Genomic DNA, 19,361 nt, shown 5'->3' with positions numbered 1-19,361 from the left:
GGCTGTCATGATGGAATGGATGGGAATTGTACTCCCACAACATCTGGAGGACCACAGGTTCCCCATTTCCGCTTTAAATATTGCTGCACCTGGGATAGTGCTGCCATGGAATGGGCAATCAGGTGGCTGCATGGGCAAGGAGAAGCAGATCTACTTTGCTACCTGCCTGCTTGCTTGGGGCCAGTTCAGTTCAGCTGAGGCAAGTGCCTTCAAAACAGAAACACAAATCCATGAATCCAAGGAGGCATTCTTGGGATTTCCAGGCACAACCAGTTCTACTTTGATCTTTGCTCCTCACCGTAACTAGGGCTATATGTTTTCCTTGCTAGCAACAACAAAAAACAAAAAATAGATGTGGATTTCTGCAAGCTATATAAATGGTGCATCTTGAGGGGTGGAGGGGTGGAATCATAAATTGGTCTTATTTTGCATACTTTGTTCTTCTGTGTTTTAATATTTTGAATTTTTTGCTCTGGGTTTGTTGGTCATGGGAGAGGCAAGGGTGCTGAAGCTGTGCCCCAACCACAGAAAATTTCGTTCAGGCACCTCTTTTGCTATTGAGAATTAACATAAAGGCTAGAAGCTTTGAAAAAGAAGAAAAGCTTCCCGAGAGTCCTGGGAAGCTGACTTCAGCACCCCTTCCTACATTTTGAGCTCCTGTAGAATTGCATGTAGCCCAAATAGTGCAGATTCCTTGGGCTGGTTCTCCACCTAGTTTTAAATCTTTGAACAGGGTACTGGAGCATTTTGTAGGCTGCCAAGTGTACCATCAGAATTTATTTTAATCACCAATTAGCCCAACTTCATGCATATGGAGGTGAAACATAACAATGGCCATGACTCCTTGACTTGGAAAGGATACAGAGAGGGGTCTGTCTTCTGCTGCCCAATGACATCTTGATTTTATGTGCTCCCTTTTGTGGTTCCTCCCCGCTTTGTTTAGAAGTTCAGATGTACGTGTGCAACAAAGAGGTGTATGGCTTCCTTCCCGTGCCTCTGCGATCCCACAGCACCCTCCGCGACGAGGTGGAGAGTTTCATGCACGTGCAGTTGGAGGTGATGGGTGAGTTCTATGTGACTCTTGGCCAAAAGTTAGCAAGGACTTTGCAAGTTGTTGTTTTAAACCAAAGAGGAAATTTTTATAAACAGATACCAGATTTTACCTTGTGTAAGAGTTAGGAGGAGGGTTAGAAAACTACCCTGGAGGTGGGGGCTGTGCATATCATTGAATACATCATGATAAGAGTTTCAGCAAGGCGCTGTGTTTCCTGCTTTGTTTACTCTCTCCCTCCTCCCTCCTAAGCAGATCTAGGGTTAAAAGGTAAAAGATAAAGGTACCCCTGCCCGTACGGGCCAGTCTTTACAGACTCTGGGGTTGTGCGCCCATCTCACTTAAGAGGCCAGGGGCCAGCGCTGTCCGGAGACACTTCCGGGTCACGTGGCTAGCGTGACGAAGCTGCTCTGGCAAGCCAGAGCCGCACACGGAAACGCCGTTTACCTTCCCGCTAGTAAGCGGTCCCTATTTATCTACTTGCACCCGGGGGTGCTTTCGAACTGCTAGGTTGGCAGGCGCTGGGACCGAGCAATGGAAGCGCACCTCGCCGCGGGGATTCAAACCGCTGACCTTTCGATCGGCAAGCCCTAGGCGCTGAGGCTTTTACCCACAGCACCACCCGCGTCCCCTAGATCTAGGGTTACCATATTTCATTTTTTTTAAAAAAATTTTTTATTCATTTTTCAAACACAACACAAAACAAAAACATACACAACATTGAACATATACCGACTTCCCCATACCTCCCTTTCACTGCATCCTTATTCCACAATTCTTTAGCAACCCTTTAGTCAATTTATCTATTAGTTCCCTTTCATTAGATTTCCTTAAACTTATTAGTTACAGCTGTAATTCTCTACTTCTTACCCCTTGACATCTTAACACTCCTCAATTTTACAACAGTTTTTAAGATATGTTTTGAATTTCTTCCAGTCCTCTTCCACTGTCTCTTTCCCCTGGTCTCGGATTCTGCCGGTCATCTCTGCTAGTCCCATGAAGTCTGTCACCTTAGGGTTACCATATTTCAAAAAGCAAAGACCAGGACACCCCAAAAGTCTCTGAGCTTTTTTTTTTTTTTAAGGAAACCACTGGAATTGTTGAGCTTAGGAACTCTGTCGGCTTCACTGGAGTCTTTCCAGTGATTCAGTGGCAAAATATACAAAGAATATAAATAAAGCACTGGAAAGCTCTTCTTTCTTCCTCATACTCACCCCCACCTGTGGTAAAAAAGAGGGGGAAGAGTTTTTGTTTTTATTTTCTGGGGGTGTTTATGTTGTTGGTTCCCCCTAAATAGCTTTCCACCATATTAAAAAGGAAGGGTTTTTTTTTGTTTTAAAGGAGACTATCTTTTTGCTTGTTTGCCCTCCCTCTCTGCCTTTGATAAAAAGAGAGAGAGATTGGTGGGCTGAGGGCTTTTGGGGGGGCCTTCTGGAGGGGTGGAGGGGAGAAGATTTAGCTGGCTACCTTATGCTGAAATGGGAGGTTGGGTACTATGTGAGCATGATGCTAAGGGTGTTTGTTGGTAAGCAGTGCAAGCAAATGTGTGTCTACTCGCAAATAAGTCCTACTGAATTCAAGAGGCTTACTCCCAGGAAAGGAAAAGTAAGTTTAGTTGAATTTAGTGGGGCTTAAGCATGCAAATATTCCACTTAGACCTCTGAGTGGGAAAAGCAGATGCAACTTGACTAATAAATCACAAACTACTCTTTAAATTGGTTGAAAATATATTAAATATATTATATGGAAGTTTATTTCATATTTTCATCTACTACTTCCTTGCATTTTAAGGCCCTCCACCGCTGCTGGGACCCTCAAGGCCCTCGGCGGCTGTGGGGGAAGTGAAGTGCACCCTCCACTGTTCCGGGGCCCCCCAGCAAGGCCCTCTGCCACCGCAGATATATTGAGATATTGTGATATTTAGCTGGTGATATATTGTGATGTTGAAAACCAGATATCACCCAGCCCTCCTTAGGGGAGAGCGAGGATGGCTTACTTTTGGCAGAGCTTTTGACATCTTCACTGGTGGTTTGCTATAGGAAGGGCTCCGCATGCTTCTGGGCAATCAGTTAATCAATTACAGTGGTGCCTCGCAAGACGAAATTAATTCGTTCCGCAAGTTTTTTCTTCTTGCGAGTTTTTCGTCTTGCGAAGCACGGTTTCCCATAGGAATGCATTGAAAATCAATCAATGCGTTCCTATGGAGACCATCCGGGGACAGAGGGGAAGCGCCGCGCACCTTCCCCTCTGTCCCCGGACCTGTTTAAAGCAAGGGGTGGCAGGGAGAAGATTGCTTCTCCCCGTTGCCTGCCCCGCAATCTCTGGGGACAGAGGGGAAGCGCTTCCCTGCTATCCCGGACCGCTTTTAAAATGCTGGCGGTGGGGAGCAAAGCCTTTTGGCCCCCGCCGGCCTTCCTGGACCTCTTCTGAAGGCCGGAGGGGGGCGAAAGGCTTTGCTCCCCACCGCCAGCATTTAAAAGAGGTCCCCGGAGATTTCCCTATGGGCTTTCTTCTTGCGAAGCAAGCCCATAGGGAAATTCGTCTTGCGAAGCAACTCGCAAACAGAAAACCCTTTCGTCTTGCGTGTTTTCCGTCTTGCGAGGCATTCGTCTTGCGGGGCACCACTGTAATTTTGGCACCTGGGCAATCCCTGGTTGTGGGCTGATAAAGGCAAAGTTATGTGACCCAGATACATGTATGCACTTTGAGCAAAGTGGCATGCTTTTTCCTGTTTTGCAATTCTGCCTTGGACAATCACGGAGAGACTGAAGGGCTGAACAGGACCCTCAGCTCCTAAGCCATGTGGCTATTTGGTTTGGTCATCTGATCTGTTGTGCACATTTCTAAGAGTAGAGGAAAGTTTATGTAGATGCATAATGAAACCTGGGCGTGATGTCATCCATTATCCATTTGTGGGGAGTACAAAACCAACTTGCAGTTTAAGAGCCTGGCATAATAATAATAATAATAATAATAATAATAATAATAATAATAATAATTTATTTATACCCTGCCCATCTGGCTGAGTTTCCCCAGCCACTCTGGGCGGTTCCCAATCAAGTGTTAAAAACAGTACAGCGTTACATATTAAAAACATCCCTGAACAGGGCTGCCTTAAGATGTCTTCTGAATGTCAGGTAGTTGTTTGTCTCTTTGACATCTGATGGGAGGGCGTTCCACAGGGCGGGTGCCACTACCTTTTCCTCCTTATGTCTGGTAGCTAAGCGGACCCTCCGGGTTCAGAGACAGAGACTGCTGGGGGAAGTGGGCACTGGCCGTGGGACAGGGACTTTCTAGAGGTGTCTGTCTGGCGATTGCTGGATGCAGGTTGCTGGGAGTCCTGGACTTGATGGGCCTCAGTGCCATACGCAAGAGCTCTTCTGAAACTCTCTTCTGACGCAGAATTATTCTGCAGAATCACCTCAAAAAGGATGTTGTAGAGTTGGAAAAGATTCAGAAAAGAGCTGCCAACGTGATCCACAGGATGGAGCAACTCCCCGAGGAAGAAAGGTTGCAGCATTGGGGATGTTTTAGAGCAGGGGTCCTCAAACTATGGTCCGAGGGCCAGATCCGGCCTGCCAGGGTCCTGAACTCAGCCTGCCTAGCAGGGGCAAACAAAGGGGGATGGGGGGAGGCGGCCTACAGCGAGCAGCAAAGCGGCGGCAAAGCGTTCTGACTGAACGCAACGAAAGCATTTGGCTACAACTCCGTGCTCGGCCTAATCATACTCTCTGGCTGCATTGCATGCTGGGATTCGTAGTCTCCTGCATTTCAAGCGTTCTGCGGAACTTTGCTCCTGACCCCTCCGCCTTCCTATAGTTGCCCACTCCCCGCTAAGGCAGAGGCGCCAGCCGGGGAATGGTACTGCGGACCCTCTGGCTCTGGACTCTCCGTTTCGCAGGTGCAGCCACGCTGCTTAGTCCTCAGAGCCCCCTTGCGGAGAGGCGGGGGGCCGCATGGTGCCTGGGTCGCCATGTTAGCTTGAGAGCGCTCTCCTCCCCCAGGGCAGGATTCCATGGGCTGGAGGCGGAGGCCCCAGGCGAAGCCGGAGCGAATGGGCAGCCTCTCCCAACAAGCAGCCAGCTCTTGCAACAGGAGGAGGAGGAGAAAGAGACCTTATACCGAGCCAGAACATTGCTCAGTATTGCCTACCCTGGCTGGCAGCAGCACTCCAGGGTTTCATGCAGGAGGCTCTCCCAACGCCATCTGGGGATGCCAGGGGTTGAATTTGGGACTGCCACTGAGGTTTTATTTATTTATTGACTTTATATACTGCCCTATACTCAGAGGTCTCAGGGCGGTTCACAGAACATAATTTAAAAAACCATAATTATATATATATAAGCAAAATAGAAACAACCCAATAACATCCCCCCCCCCCAAAAAAGAACCACATTTAAAAAGGGCATAGGATGTCAATCAAATCAACCCAAAGCCTGGCTAAAATGAAACGTTTTTGCCTGGCGCCTAAAGGTGTATAATGAAGGCACCATTTTTTCCAAACTATAGTCCGGCCCCCAACAGTCTGAGGGACAGTGAACTGTCTAAAAAGTTTGAGGATGCCTATTTTAGAGAAAAGGTGAGTCTCCTATCGTGGAGAGAGGAAAGTTGAAGCTGAATGTTGGAAGGTTTAGGGCAACTAAAAGAAAGTCCTTCTTCCCATAACACACTGTCAAACTTGCTACTCCCAGAGACAGCCATATCACCGACTTGGATGGCTTTGAAAGAGGATTAGGCCCATTCATGGAGGGGAGGGAGAGGGCTGTTGATGGCTCCTAGCCAGGATGGCCATTCTGGAGGCAGCAAGGCTTCCAAATAGCAGTTGAGCTCATGTTCTGCTTCCTGGTTTCCCTCAATGGGTATCTGGTTGGCTGCTGTGAGACCAGGATGCTGGACTAGACATTGTTGGCCTGATCCAGCCGGCTCTCTGTACTTCCTGATGCTGCCTTGGGCAAAGCTTTGCTTCTCAGCCTGTGTTTCCTGGCCGTCAAAGGGGAAATGTATTTGGCCTACCTCCCAGGGGTCGCTGTGAAGACAGCATATATATATATATATATATATATATTTTAATAAATATTTATTAAGGTTTTTACAAAAAAGAAAAAAAAAGCATCCAATAACAATAACAGTATTACTTTGTTTGACAAAATTTCATATCCTCTTTGAACTTCCTCACGCCTCCCACTCCCATTTGCATCATTAATAAATCTTGTCCAGCAAATTATCATCTTATTTCCAAATTTTAAAACCGCTTATTTAGTTACAATAAAATTGTTCTCCTGCAAATTTGTTTTTCTTAATCTCTCTTGTCATCAGTTCCTAATCTATTTTAGTGATGGCCAATTATTTATAACTAAGCATCTTTTTTAACATTCCAATAATTCATAATGTTTTTGTAAATAAATCTTAAATTTCTTCCAATCTTCTTCCATCCTTTCTTCTCCCAGGTCTCGGATTCTGCCAGTCATCTCCGCCAGTTGCATATAGTCCATCAGTTGCATCTGCCATTCTTCCAGTGTGGGTAGATCTTGAATTTTCCAATTCTTAGCGAGTAGTATCCTTGCTGCTGTTGTCGCATACATAAAGAATGTTCTATCTTTTTTTAGCACCTTCTGGTCAACAATGCCCAGAAGAAAGGCCTCTGGTTTCTTGGTGAAGGTATACTTAAATACCTTTTTCAACTCATTATATATCATTTCCCAGAAGGCCTTCACCTTAGGGCAAGTCCACCAGAGGTGGTAGAATGTTCCTTCATTTTCCTTACATTTCCAACATTTGTTATCTGACGAATGGTATATTTTAGCAAGTTTAACTGGGGTCATGTACCATCTGTATATCATTTTCATTACATTTTCTTTCAAGGCATTACATGCAGTAAAGTTCAGCCCAGTGGTCCACAACCTTTCCCAGTCCTCAAACATAATATTATGCCCAATATCCTGTGCCCATTTTATCATAGCCGACTTAACCATTTCGTCTTGTGTATTCCATTTCAACAGCAAGTTATACATTCTTGAAAGTACCTTGGTCTTAGGTTCTAACAGTTCTGTTTCCAACTTCGATTTCTCCACCTGGAATCCTAACTTTTTGTCACTTTTAAAAGTTTCCTTAATCTGAGCGTAGTGTAACCAGTCTCGCACTTTGTCCTTCATTTTCTCCGTACTCTGCAATTTCCAATTATCTCCGTCTTTTTCTAACAGTTCCCAATATTTTGGCCAGTAGGCTTCCATATTGGTTCCTTTTCGGGCCTTAGCTTCCAAAGGTGAAAGCCACCTTGGTGTTTTATTTTCCAGTAAGTCTTTATATTTAATCCAGACATTAAACACTGCTTTTCTGACAATATGGTTCTTAAAGGCCTTATTGATCTTAACTTTATCATACCACAAATATGCATGCCAACCAAAAGCATTGTTGTAACCTTCAAGATCTAGCACATCAGTGTCCTCAAGAAGTAGCCAATCCTTTAGCCAGCAGAAAGCTGCGGCTTCATAATACAACCTTAAGTCTGGCGCTGTGAAGACAGCATATAAAGGTACAAAAGGAACTTAAGGTTAAGGTTCTATAGCTGGGAGTAAACCTCACTAAATCATCAATCTATTATTATTATTATTATTATTAATTAAAGTTATATTCTGCCCTTCATCTGAGCATCACAGGGCAGTTTACAGTATAAAAACAGAAAAAATAAAAGTGTAACAGACAAAACAACCTCAGCTCAGACACAAAGTTTGAAAGGCCACAAATTGTTTAATCTGTCTAAAACCTGGTTATAGATGAACAGTTTACTTGTTGCCTAAAGATATGCAACGAATGTGCCAGGCAAACCTCCCCGGGGCAGCCTTCCTCAAATGGGGAGCCACTGCAGAAAAGACCCTGTTCTTATGTGGCCACCATCCTCTTGCAGAGGAGCACATGAAGAAGGGCCTCCAATGATAATCAACATGGCTCATAGGGATGCATAGGTAAAGGTAAAGGTAAAGGCACCCCTGCCCGTACGGGCCAGTCTTGACAGACTCTGGGGTTGTGTGCCCAGGGACCAGCGCTGTCCGGAGACACTTCCGGGTCACGTGGCCAGCGTGACATCGCTGCTCTGGCGAGCCAGCGCCGCACACGGAAACGCCGTTTACCTTCCCGCTAGAAAGCGGTCCCTATTTATCTACTTGCACCCGGGGGTGCTTTCGAACTGCTAGGTTGGCAGGCGCTGGGACCGAGCAGCGGGAGCGCACCCCGCCGCAGGGATTCGAACCGCCGACCTTTCGATCGGCAAGTCCTAGGCGCTGAGGCTTTAACCCACAGCGCCACCTGCGTCCCTACACTCATAGGGATGCATAGGACCATGCTGCAAAAGTGCCACTGAAATTGCAGGACACTGGACCAGAGCCTTTCTTCCCTGGCTCATGCTTTCTGCTTCTCCAGTTCAAGGCAGCCTGACCAGCCCCGCATGGCCTGTGTGAAGCCTCTCAGAGCAGCCTCTGCCATCAATGGTGCTTGTGTGTAGCAGTCGCCCCTCCTTTGGGTTCTGGAGGAGTTTGCTAGACTCCGTCCCTTGGGGATGATTCACAGTCGCTCTTTCTACAGGGCTGCAGCTACACAAAGGTCCTTTCACTAAATTTGACTGCCCTTAAAGGCAAAATGGTCACCTCTTTGAGAAGGTGACTGAGGTGGAAGGTAGGAGAGTTCCGTGTGCACCCTCTTTTCATTAATAACGGCTTGTTTTTCCGCTAACCGAAAGGGGCATTCTCTGTGCTGACCTTCCCTTGGGAGATTTCTTCGAAGGCAAAACTTCTGTAAGTAGCAGATGGCTTGTGGGCCCCAAGAGCCCATTCAAGGGTGCTGCTTTTGAGGTGGACTGTGCCGCCTCAGAATGTACATGGCTTGGCTGCCATGCCAAAAACCTTTCTGCATGTGGAAAGGTACTGTGTTGGGGAGAAAACGTTTAGTTTCTCAACATTTGCCTTTACCAGTGGAGTGGGGTTTGTTTCAGGCATGTTTCTGCTGCTATGGACAACTGGTTTTGGTTCTTTAAAGTTGCATCCTCTTTGTGTTGAAACAATGGGGGTTGATTTTTGTTTTTTGTTTGGCAAAACACAGCACTGGTCATTTCATGGGCAAAATAGCAGTGCCTGGTGTCTGAATATAGAAGCCTTCTAAAAACAAGACTTTGGAGGGTAAAGAGACATTCCTGCCCCCCAACTCCCACCCAGCTGCTCCTTCAGATCTTTTCCTTTGGCAGGACAGGACCTCGTCTTCTGTGCTTCCATGGAATGCAAATGTGCAAAAGCACATTCATGTAAGAAGAAGAAGACCTTGCCTTTGCTGTCAGGCACACTTTCAGCCTTGTGGAATGTATCTGTGAGGAGTGGGACAGTAAAGTCTGTTGAAAATAGTGGTTGAAAAAGGTTGTGTGGAGGAAGATTTTTCTTTTTTTTTTTTAAAGGGAGAACTTGGAGTTAGAGGAAGATATGTCATCGAAGCTTCTAGCCCACACTGAGAGCCAGCCTTGTGCCCAAATCCCCTCACCCGCCCTCTAGGAAACGGCCAAGGGCACATTTCAACTTAGCCTTGAATCTGACTAGAAGATATTTGGGGTAATCTTGAACCCAAGCTACAGTGATAAAATATTGGCCAGGGGATGAGAAAAGAAAACCATGAAATGTAAGGAAATAAATTTAAAAGGACTTTAGTCTCCCCCCACCCCCATATGCTTGTCATTTGCAGCCAGAGGGCAAGGGGCAGGGACTTTCTGAAATGTCCTTGCCTGGTTTCCTGGAGATCTATTTACAAAGTTAGTGTAAACTCAGAGGGAGTGAACTGTCTTCCTAGGGCTCATGAGAAGTCAAAATTGCATTTTGCTAAGGCTAGACTGGCCCTCCAGATGTTGCTGAACTACAATTCCCCTCAGCCCCTACCAGCACTGCCAGGGGTCAGGGATGAAGGGGGTTCTAGCCCGGCCACATCTGGAGGGCCACAAGATCCCCATCCTTGGGCTAAGAAGAAAATCCATTTTAAAAATCCACCTAGACACCTCTTAGTGGTTCTCAGAGGGTGTGGCAGAGAGGAAGGCAAGTGTGGCAGGAAGATTCAAGGACAAACAAAGAAAGAGTTAAACATTTCAGTATAGTATAGTATTAAAATATTTGTTATATCTATCCGTGCCCCTCTTCAAGAGTATAGCTGTTTTTCTACAGCTACAGATAGGTAGCCGTGTTGGTCTGCCATAGTCAAAACAAAAAAAAATCCTTTCAGAAGTGTGCATGCACACGAAAGCTCATACCAAGAACTAACTTAGTTGGTCTTTAAGGTGCTACTGGAAGGATTTTTTTTGGTTTTGTTTTTCTACAGTTCTCCGCAACATATTGTTGTGAACAGGGATTGTCAGCTCTGACAAATATGAAAGATCAGAAAAGAGAAAGGCTTCTTTGTGCTGACGAGGAGATAAGAGTTTGTTTGTATCAAATAAGATCCAATATAAATAAGTTTACCAGGCAAAAGCAAGTTCACACCTCTCTTTGAGTTTGTATCCATACTTATAATATTTTGGGAATGATTTGTGTTCTTATGTGGCTGCATTGTTTTATCTTTTCTAGATCCTGCCTGATCATATTATAAAGTAGTTGTGTTCTATGTTATAATCAAGCACTTTTTGTTTTCCAATGTATTTCTTATCAATATAAAAACCAGTGTGGTGTGAGCAATTTCCCCCCTGAAAGTTTGGGAGACCCAGTGCTGCAGGACTACGTGGTGCACTGGGCATTCATGGGGAACAATTCATGTATGTGCCTCCACATCAAAATTTAGGGTGCAGATTTATTAATGTGGCTTAGAAATGTCTTCACGGACCAGAGGCGGCTCTTGGGGGATTCAGACTGGGAGTCTTTTCCAGCCCTACTTGGAGATGGCAGGGACTGAACCTGGGATCTTCCAGAAGCTCTGCCGCCGAACAATGGCCCTTCCTAGCATCTGACACGAGGCCAAGAATCTGGGGGGAGCTTGTCATAAAATGCATCTCTGCTCTTCTTTTTCTTAAATGAAAACCTGGTGACAGGTCACGTGACCCACTGCATGACCCAGTTTTGTCTTTCCCTACAGTTAAAAACCCTCCAGTGGAATCTTCTCGATACCTATCTGTGCCTCCTAAAATCCCCGACAAGATGGGATTTGATGAGGTGAGGAAAAACAAGCAGACCTGTGTGAATGTGCTTGAATGGCATAATCTAAGTCACAGGATTTAAGCAGAGAACAGAATTTGACTGACCCTTGATTGTCGTCATCTCCACCATCATGTACATCTGCTTCCATGGGGTCTGGGCGATTTCCTTTGGGTTTGCCCTAGTAGAGGGCAGTTTGAGGGACTTTTTCATTGGTGGGCTGTGATGCTGCTGCCTTCAGTCATCCTGCCTTCTGAAAGCCAAGTTGCAGGCTTCCCTGGTTCTTTGACTTCTGGAGCCTTCTTTGTTCAGCTCTGCAGATAGATCTTAGAGTGTAGTGCCATAGGGGAAATGTCTAGACATGAGAGAGCTGGTGCCAGAATCCCAAGGGGATGAGAGTGGACTGTACCACTTCAGACTACAGGTGTGTGTTGCAAGTGTGGAGAGGAAGATCCCCTTTTATAATGCCCCCTGCATAAAAGAAAACTTCCTGCAAGCAAAAAGGTTGCAGCCCAGCTTATTTCCTGCTTTGCTCCTTGGCCATTTGCAGGGAGCTCAGCATCTTCTGCCTACATTCTGAAGTAATGCAGAGTCCATTCTGACTCTCTCCTCAAAGCTCCGCTATGTCCTTCGGTTGCCTGCATAGCTATGGCAAAGCCTGGGGCGCTGCTTTGCTCCCTCCTCTGCCTTTCTGCCACAGTGGGCCATCGCTCTGCATTCTTGACGCCGCAATGCTTCCTTTCCCAGGTCTTCATGATTAACCTGAAGCGTCGGACCGACCGGCGGGAGCGGATGCTGCGGGCGCTTTATGAGCAGGAGATAGACTGCAAAGTGGTTGAAGCTGTGGATGGCAAGTGAGTGCCCGCCTGGGACAAAGACAAAAAGGGCGAGTGTCCAGGGTGGAATAGGGTGCTTGACCTTAGCCATGCCAATATCCTGTGTACTTAGGGGCCCAATGGTGTTGTAGTGGAATGGGCTCACACTCACCATATCTAAAAGGAGGGGCTGTAGCTTGGGGTTGGAGCCCCTGCTTTGCAACCTGCAGAAGGTCTTGGATCTGCAGTGAAAAAGGCTCTAGGGCAACAGGTTTGACATGAAGGGTCTTCTGCCTGGGACCCCCAAGATCTCCGGCCAGTCGTGGCCAAAGCAGAAACTAATCTGCCCAAAGACAACACCCTGTGCTCTTTATCTTCCTTGTTTAATCTTCGCTTGCACGGAGCAAAAGATGTTGCTGCTAAATTGCTCACAGAAATAACAGGGGAAGTGAAATCTTGTGTTGGAGAAACTTCAGCGGCTGTAGAAAGAAGTAGGCAAGCTTTTGAGTGGCACACAACCCTGCTTCTTGGGCTTGACTGCTTTTCTGTTCTGTTCAGTGAAGAACTCTGCGCTGGCTGGAAGCTTCTGCACCAACAGAAGTTGATCTAGGGAAAGAGAATTGTTTTCTTTCTGCATTATTTTTCACCCTAGATCACACAGCCATATATCTTTGGCATGTATCTTTGCCGCTTTCTTCATGAATAGCTTGTATTCTACTGACTGTCCTTTATTCTTTCATTCCATCTGTCCTCAGAGCAATGAACACCAGCCAGGTGGAAGACTTGGGCATTAAGATGTTGCCAGGTTACAAGGACCCATACCATGGGCGTCCACTCACCAAGGGGGAATTGGGTTGCTTCCTCAGCCACTATAAGGTTTGGCAAGAGGTAAGTGATGCTCATCATGTCAAACAGCGGCCATTTTTAAATTATTTATTCAGGCGCGGTTCCAAGATGGCAACGGCTTGGCAAGCAGGCTTCGAAGCTCCGCAGATAACAGGACTGTAATTAGCGCTGGTTGCTACCCAGGGAAGTAATATTTCCTTTTTTCTTTTCTTTTTTACTTCTCTACTTTTAAACTTACCAACCTATTGGGATTCTATCAGCACCCTCTTATCTATGCTATGAGAAACACCTTGGGCAAGTTCTGTGAAGCATCCTGGGCAGGCCGCCAGCTGCTAGCTATTAACCGCCAGCTCCCTTTAATACTTTGTTCCTGGAACTCCTGGCAGTCACCTCACAGAGAAGCTCTTAAATTGAACAAACTGAGCACTTTCTATTTTTTCTCTCTTCTTCGGTTAAGGAAACCTCTCCTTGTTTACTCCCCACCGCAACACTATGCCTGCTAGTAAACGCTACAGGGACCCAGAGGAAGCAGCTCTCTCACCAATCTAATTAGATTCCAAACAATCTAAAATGGAGGACTTTTTAAAATAAATCTGCTTTTACAGTTCCAACAAAAAAACGATTTTCTCTCCTTAAAGATGATTATGAATATGGAGAGAATACTGGATCCAACAATGGGACAAGTTGACCCTGTGCCTCTAAGAGAGGAAGGAATAACAAGTAGGGAGAGCACCCAATTAACTCCAAATTCAAGAACGGTTGAGCATATCTTGCAACAAATTAGAGGTATTGCCTCTCAAATAACCCAATTATCCAAAGAGGTCCACAGCTTATCAGTTAATAACAAGCAGGCACTAACAGAACACCAAAGTACCAAAGTGAAATGGCAACAAGAACTAAGCTCGACATAGAATGCGCAGAGGTTCTTAAAACAAACTCTTCTTATTTAATCTTCCAACCAAAAAAGATCTGCATGACAGTTTGTGGAAGGCCAGATCAAACTCCTAACTGGAAAGGTGCCTAGCGTTCCAAACGACATTTATGAGATCGACTTAGTTGGAACTGAACTCTTGAATACCACAAACCAAATCCAAAAATTATGTTTATGTCAAACAGCAAGGCATAGTCTGTCTTTTCAGGAGATTAGGTCATCTGTTCCCAACCATGAAACTTTCAAAACGGGTGTATATGTGTGGTTCTGCACAAGCAGTTAAGGACTGCAAGACACAGTACTTGGCACAGAATCCAGTTCCCAAAGAATCTCCCCTTTCATTGGGGGAGTAGGCAAGCTTCCAATCCTCCTAGCTAGGCTTCAAAGTTTGTGGCCCATGGGGTTGACAGATCTCTCTGTAGGACAGGGATGAGGAACATGTGGCTCTGGGGTGATGATGGGCTACAAGTTCCATAATCCATTTCCTCGTGTTGACTGGGACTGCTGGGAATCTGGAGGGCCACAGGTTTCCCATCCCCACTATAAGATTTCCAGAAAGTGTGTGGGGCTTGTGTACCATTCCATGCCTAATTTACATAATTCACGCAGGTTGCAGAATTTAGCATTTTGTGTTGCAGAATGTGGGTTAATGTGGCACGGGATTTCAGTGAGTGGATGTTTTAAAATGGTAGTTGGTAAACACAGTGCCTTCTCTGGCCTTCTTGCATACTGAAGAGCTCACGTAAGTGGCTACCTTCTGTGTGGAGCCTATTGAATGCTGCAGATTAGCATTCTGGAAGTGACTAAGATCTGGAAACAGAAATGCCTTTCTACAGATGCAGATCTGCAACCTTCCATTGGTCTCCTCATCCTTTTTGAAATGGGTGAAAATGGTTCAGTTTAGGCAACAATTGTATTATTGGCCCAAGATACAGATATAAAAGGAGATGAAGCAATATGCATTGGACCAATTTCCATCAGTGGAGAAACATGGGGGCTTTAGTGTTACACAGAATTCCAGAGCGGTCCCTGTTGTGCTGGCACAAGTGGGATGCTGGCCTTATTTTGGCACAAGAGCCAGACTTGGGGTCTGCTGTGTGGCCTTGCTTGCTTGCAGTCTTCCAAAGCAGCAGGAAGGAATCCCTTAGAACCGGATTCCACTGCATTTTTAGTATGTGCTGCCACCTCTTGGGCACATTGGATTATTACATCAGCTAGAATATGGAAAACATTCATGGTGTGATGATCTAGAAAGGAAAGGGACCTTTAGGGGATATTTGCCACTCAAAATCATCAGTCCCCTGCATGACTTCTTGCCCCTCTCTGTGACCATCAAACTCAAGCCAAGCAGCCAAAAATAACTTGGTCCAAGAAAGAGCAGATTTAACCCCTTGAGCACCTTAGTGGGAAAACACGATGGGAATATTTTCATGAAATAAATGAATCAATAAACAGTGACGTGTGCTGATTTTTGCTAGGTTGTTGAGAGAGGCCTGGAGAAGTCGGTGGTGTTTGAGGATGACCTGCGCTTCGAGATCTTTTTTAAGCGACGCATGATGAACCTCATCTATGACTTAGAAGAGGAGGGCCTGGACTGGGATTTGATGTAAGTACGGAAGTGCTGACTCAGGCAGCGGGAAGTCTTGGCAAAAGCATCCGTCAGTGGGGAATCTTGTATGGCAGAGTTGGGCAACATTTTTGCTTCTGGGGGATTCATGTGGGCAGGAGCGGGGAGTTAAGGGACCAACATCCTCCCTGCTCCCTTTCACATTTACACGAGTTGGGTGGCCATATGTCATGGATACTTAAGTTGAGGTTCCTGCATTGCAGGGGGTTGGTCCCTCAGGGTCCTCTCCAACTCTAAGATTCTATGATATCTGCCCTGCCATTCACACTCATAGGCACCTAGTTTCCCCCATGCCTTTCACTCCTGTTTACCTGCCTTACACACTCACACTTTAATCTCTGCAGCACTGTCTGCCAGGAACCCCATTAGCAGTGCAGGGACAGCAACCTTTTCCCTGCTGATGGCTGGTGGCTGAGCAGCCGGGGGGGGGGGCGCCCTGGGGCTTGGTGGGCTGCATGGAGAGCAGTGGAGGTCTGCCTGCAGGCTGCCCCCATATGATTCAAAGGGAAGAAGTGTCATGATCTCAATCTCTGCTTGCCTTTAGTTACATTGGCCGGAAGCGCATGCAAGTGGAGCATCCTGAGAAAGCCGTGCCCCACGTCCGTAATCTGGTGGAAGCGGACTACTCCTACTGGACCCTGGCCTACGTCATCTCCCTCCAGGGGGCCCAGAAGCTCCTGGACGCCCAGCCCCTCTCCAAGATGCTGCCTGTGGACGAGTTCCTACCTGTCATGTTTGACAAACACCCTGTGTAAGGTTGGGGCTGGGAGGGGAAGAGGGGCCTGTGGCCTTGGGCAGGAAGGAGCAGGGTGCACATGAGATGTAGCTTCTTAAAAGAGGGAGATAGAGAGGAGTCCTTTGCTGTTTTCTGTTGGATAACAGAAAGAAGTGTGCATGCACACGAAAGCTCATACCAAAAACTAACTTAGTTGGTCTTTAAGGTGCTACTGGAAGGAATTTTTTTTGTTCTGTTGGATAGAAGTTGTTGGCATTCATCTGTCTCAAGACAATGGAAGTCAAATGGCCAGGGCCTGCTCCAGCTGCAGAGTCTTGTGACTTGTAACTGCTGCCTCCTGCATTGCTTTTGCTATATTAGCAGCATCGAAGTGACCTTCCTGGGACACACCTGGGCAGTGTGTATGAAGGACCTGGGATGCCCAGGCAACAAGACCTCTTGGCCTCGCTGATGTGGTTCAAAGGAAAGCAGATCAAGACGTTTGGCACCAGCTGGACTGCAGTAGTTGCTGGAAGGAGGCATACAAGGCGCCATCTAGTACACTCCACTCCAGATTTGTGTAGGGTTTACTCCTGAGCCTTTTCTTCTCCCAAATATGTATCACAAGGCAGCAGGTAATAGTTGTAGGCCCTCCTGATTTACAGAAGGATTTTAAGTGGCAGCCTGTTGGGCCAGAAGGATGGCCTGTCTGAGCTTCCTTCCACAGTCCTGTCGCACACCTCCTCTTTAGTTTGGCATGGACACCTTTGCTTTTGTCTCATCTGTAGGTTCTGTCCTGGCATGTATTTCTTGCTTGGAAAATGGTTTTTGCTCTCTTGCTCCCTTGCCTTGTTCCAAGTTGGTTTCTATCTTCTTTGGCCATGCCATCTATCTGAAGCCAAGAACACTTGACAGCTGAAGTGGATTTCCCTCAGTGTGCTTAGATCAGGGGTAGCCAGTTCAAGAGGTTGCTGGACTGCAACTTCCATCATCCCTGACTGTTGGCCAGGCTAGCTGGGGCTGATGGGAGCCAGAGTCCAAGCATCTGAAGAGCAACTGCATTAGCAACTCCTGGGCTAGATGATTGTACTCTTTGAGAAGGTAGGAATCAATTCTCTGTGGAATCTTATGTAGCTTTTGCCTAGGTAGCCTTCACTCTAGGTAGGGTTCACTCTTCTAAACAATGTTCAAAACTCCCATTGTTCTAGGCACATTTTGAGATACACAATTTGATCAGCACAAGCAGTTTCTGAGCTCTGGGCACAGTACTGCACCTAAGATTTCAGATTAGAACTGTAGAGTGGAAGGAAAGGAGGACCTTTTCCTGCCTCCCTCTTTCCAGCTACTCTCTGAACACTGGTGAAGAGACCCTCTTAAGAATATTGGGGGGGGGGGGGCGGGCAGGGGAAGGACTAGACCATGTAAAAAATGAACATAATATTTCAGTTGCAGTTCATTCATTTTCAGCTATGTATTCTTGTTATAAAAAAGCACACCTAGACATTCCGTTGTTGTGCCCATAACCAACCTTTAAGGTGCAATTTAGCTCTTAGCTTTCATATCACAGCTTCTAATATGTTTCTGCTGGAAGAATCAAGAGTGTTCTAGAACATAACAGCTGCCCAAGGAGCTGATTCTCTCACAGGAAGACAAGAATGTGAAAAAATATCTAACACTGAGGAAACCTGGTCCAAATAAGCAAGATGAGTAGAGAAAGTTATATTAGCAGAAGATATTTGTACAGTAGACCCTTGTATTTACCGAGAAGTGAAATTATGAAGTTTCATCTTTCTAGCGCGTCAGAAAACTAAGACAAACTTAGCTAGTGAGGAGAAGGCATTCCTTCTCTTCAAAGGGGGTTCATGGTTTGCCTCATGTAACTCCAGGAGTCATACTTTTGTGCAGTTAGTTGTTTGACCTACACGTGTGGCAGAGATGTATCTCCAGAAGCAGCTCTTTTCATGTGATGTTTGTTCTCCTACAGTTCTGAGTATATGGAGCACTTTGAGAACCGGAACTTGCTGGCCTTCTCTGTAGAACCGCTGCTAGTCTTCCCAACGCACTACACAGGAGACGATGGTTACATCAGCGACACGGAAACCTCTGTGGTGTGGAACAATGAGAACATCAAAACTGACTGGGACCGGGCCAAGTCCCAGAAGATGAAGGAGCAGCAGGAGCTGAGCAGTGAAGCCAAGAACTCTAATGTGCTCCAGTCCCCTCTGGACAGCACAGCCCGTGATGAACTATGACCCTGCTGGGGCACAGATGAAGGGGGCTGAGCAGGAGGGCATGGTGTGGCATGAGGCAGGGAGGGCTTTTCCCTTTCTCAGGGTTTATGGGTTGCTTCCCTCGCTTTTCACTGTGGGATCCACATCTTTCATCACACCTTGTGGCAAAGCAATAATGGCAAGCTCCACTCCCTCTGCCATGCAGAGCCTGCAACAGAAATCGTTTGGTTTACATAGCTGTGCCATCCCCCACCTCTCCCACCCTCTGTTTTGGAAGTGGTGTGGGTGAGATCTTTCCATACTCAGTTGTGTAAGAGAAGTTTTATTCTTTGAAGAATTGGTACTGGCTCCTACAGGGAGCCCTATATGTTCTGGAAGAAGCAAGAGTGGTTAGTCCTTGAAAAAATGCAGGCCAGACTTGCAGACTACAGCACAATGATTCTCTGTGTCAGACAAACCATTTATCTTGGTGTACGTTTCAAACCTTTCCAGTTATTTTTATATAATTTTTTTACTGGTGACAGTTTCAGATCTCATTTTTGTGGAATCCTGATTCCCCTCCCCTCCCCTTTCTGTGTGCCTTGTCTGTGCTGAGATTGCAATGCCCAGTTTTGATGTGGAAAGTCAGAAATGTCCTTGTTTCCCTTGGGCTGATGAATGTTTTTCCTACCATGTCTCTTGATTTGCTCTGTAGAGACACAAAGTGCCTTGGTAGGTTGTAGCTTTCACTCCCCAGTGGTCAGAGATGCATGGTGGGAGGTGCCATCCATCGTGGGAGGCATAGTTGGAGCCACATTTCCCTTCATACATTGTGACAAGCAAATATAAAGCATTGCCCTTCAACTTGTGGGACAGCATTTCAAGGCGGGTTGCGCCTGCAGCACTCCACCATTATTATTATTTTTGTTCGTTTTCAAAATAAAAAATGTGGGGCTGGGGAAGAGAGGGTAAGATATAGTTAATTAAAATGAGCCTCATGTTGCAGATCAGAGTTAAA

At 46.2% G+C, this 19,361-nt stretch overlaps 1 protein-coding gene across 1 annotated transcript in view; it reads left to right on the top strand.

Annotated features, from left to right (window-relative positions):
- The window catches only part of COLGALT1 (collagen beta(1-O)galactosyltransferase 1), a 34,081-nt gene extending 15,198 nt beyond the window's left edge, over nt 1-18,883 (top strand). Inside the window, exons 6-12 of the mRNA XM_081898131.1 lie at nt 944-1,063; nt 11,141-11,217; nt 11,947-12,053; nt 12,770-12,902; nt 15,270-15,397; nt 15,963-16,169; nt 18,118-18,883. Coding sequence (XP_081754257.1) covers nt 944-1,063; nt 11,141-11,217; nt 11,947-12,053; nt 12,770-12,902; nt 15,270-15,397; nt 15,963-16,169; nt 18,118-18,385 — 1,040 coding nt within the window. The 3' untranslated portion in view covers nt 18,386-18,883. The remainder of the gene's footprint in view (nt 1-943; nt 1,064-11,140; nt 11,218-11,946; nt 12,054-12,769; nt 12,903-15,269; nt 15,398-15,962; nt 16,170-18,117) is intronic.
- The last annotated feature ends 478 nt before the right edge of the window (nt 18,884-19,361 follow it).

This window comes from Podarcis melisellensis (assembly GCF_964234715.1).
Source record: "Podarcis melisellensis genome assembly, chromosome: 2".
Classification (NCBI taxonomy): Eukaryota; Metazoa; Chordata; class Lepidosauria; order Squamata; family Lacertidae; genus Podarcis; species Podarcis melisellensis.
Note: the sequence above shows the minus strand (reverse complement) of the source record. Positions and strands in the feature narration are given on the sequence as shown.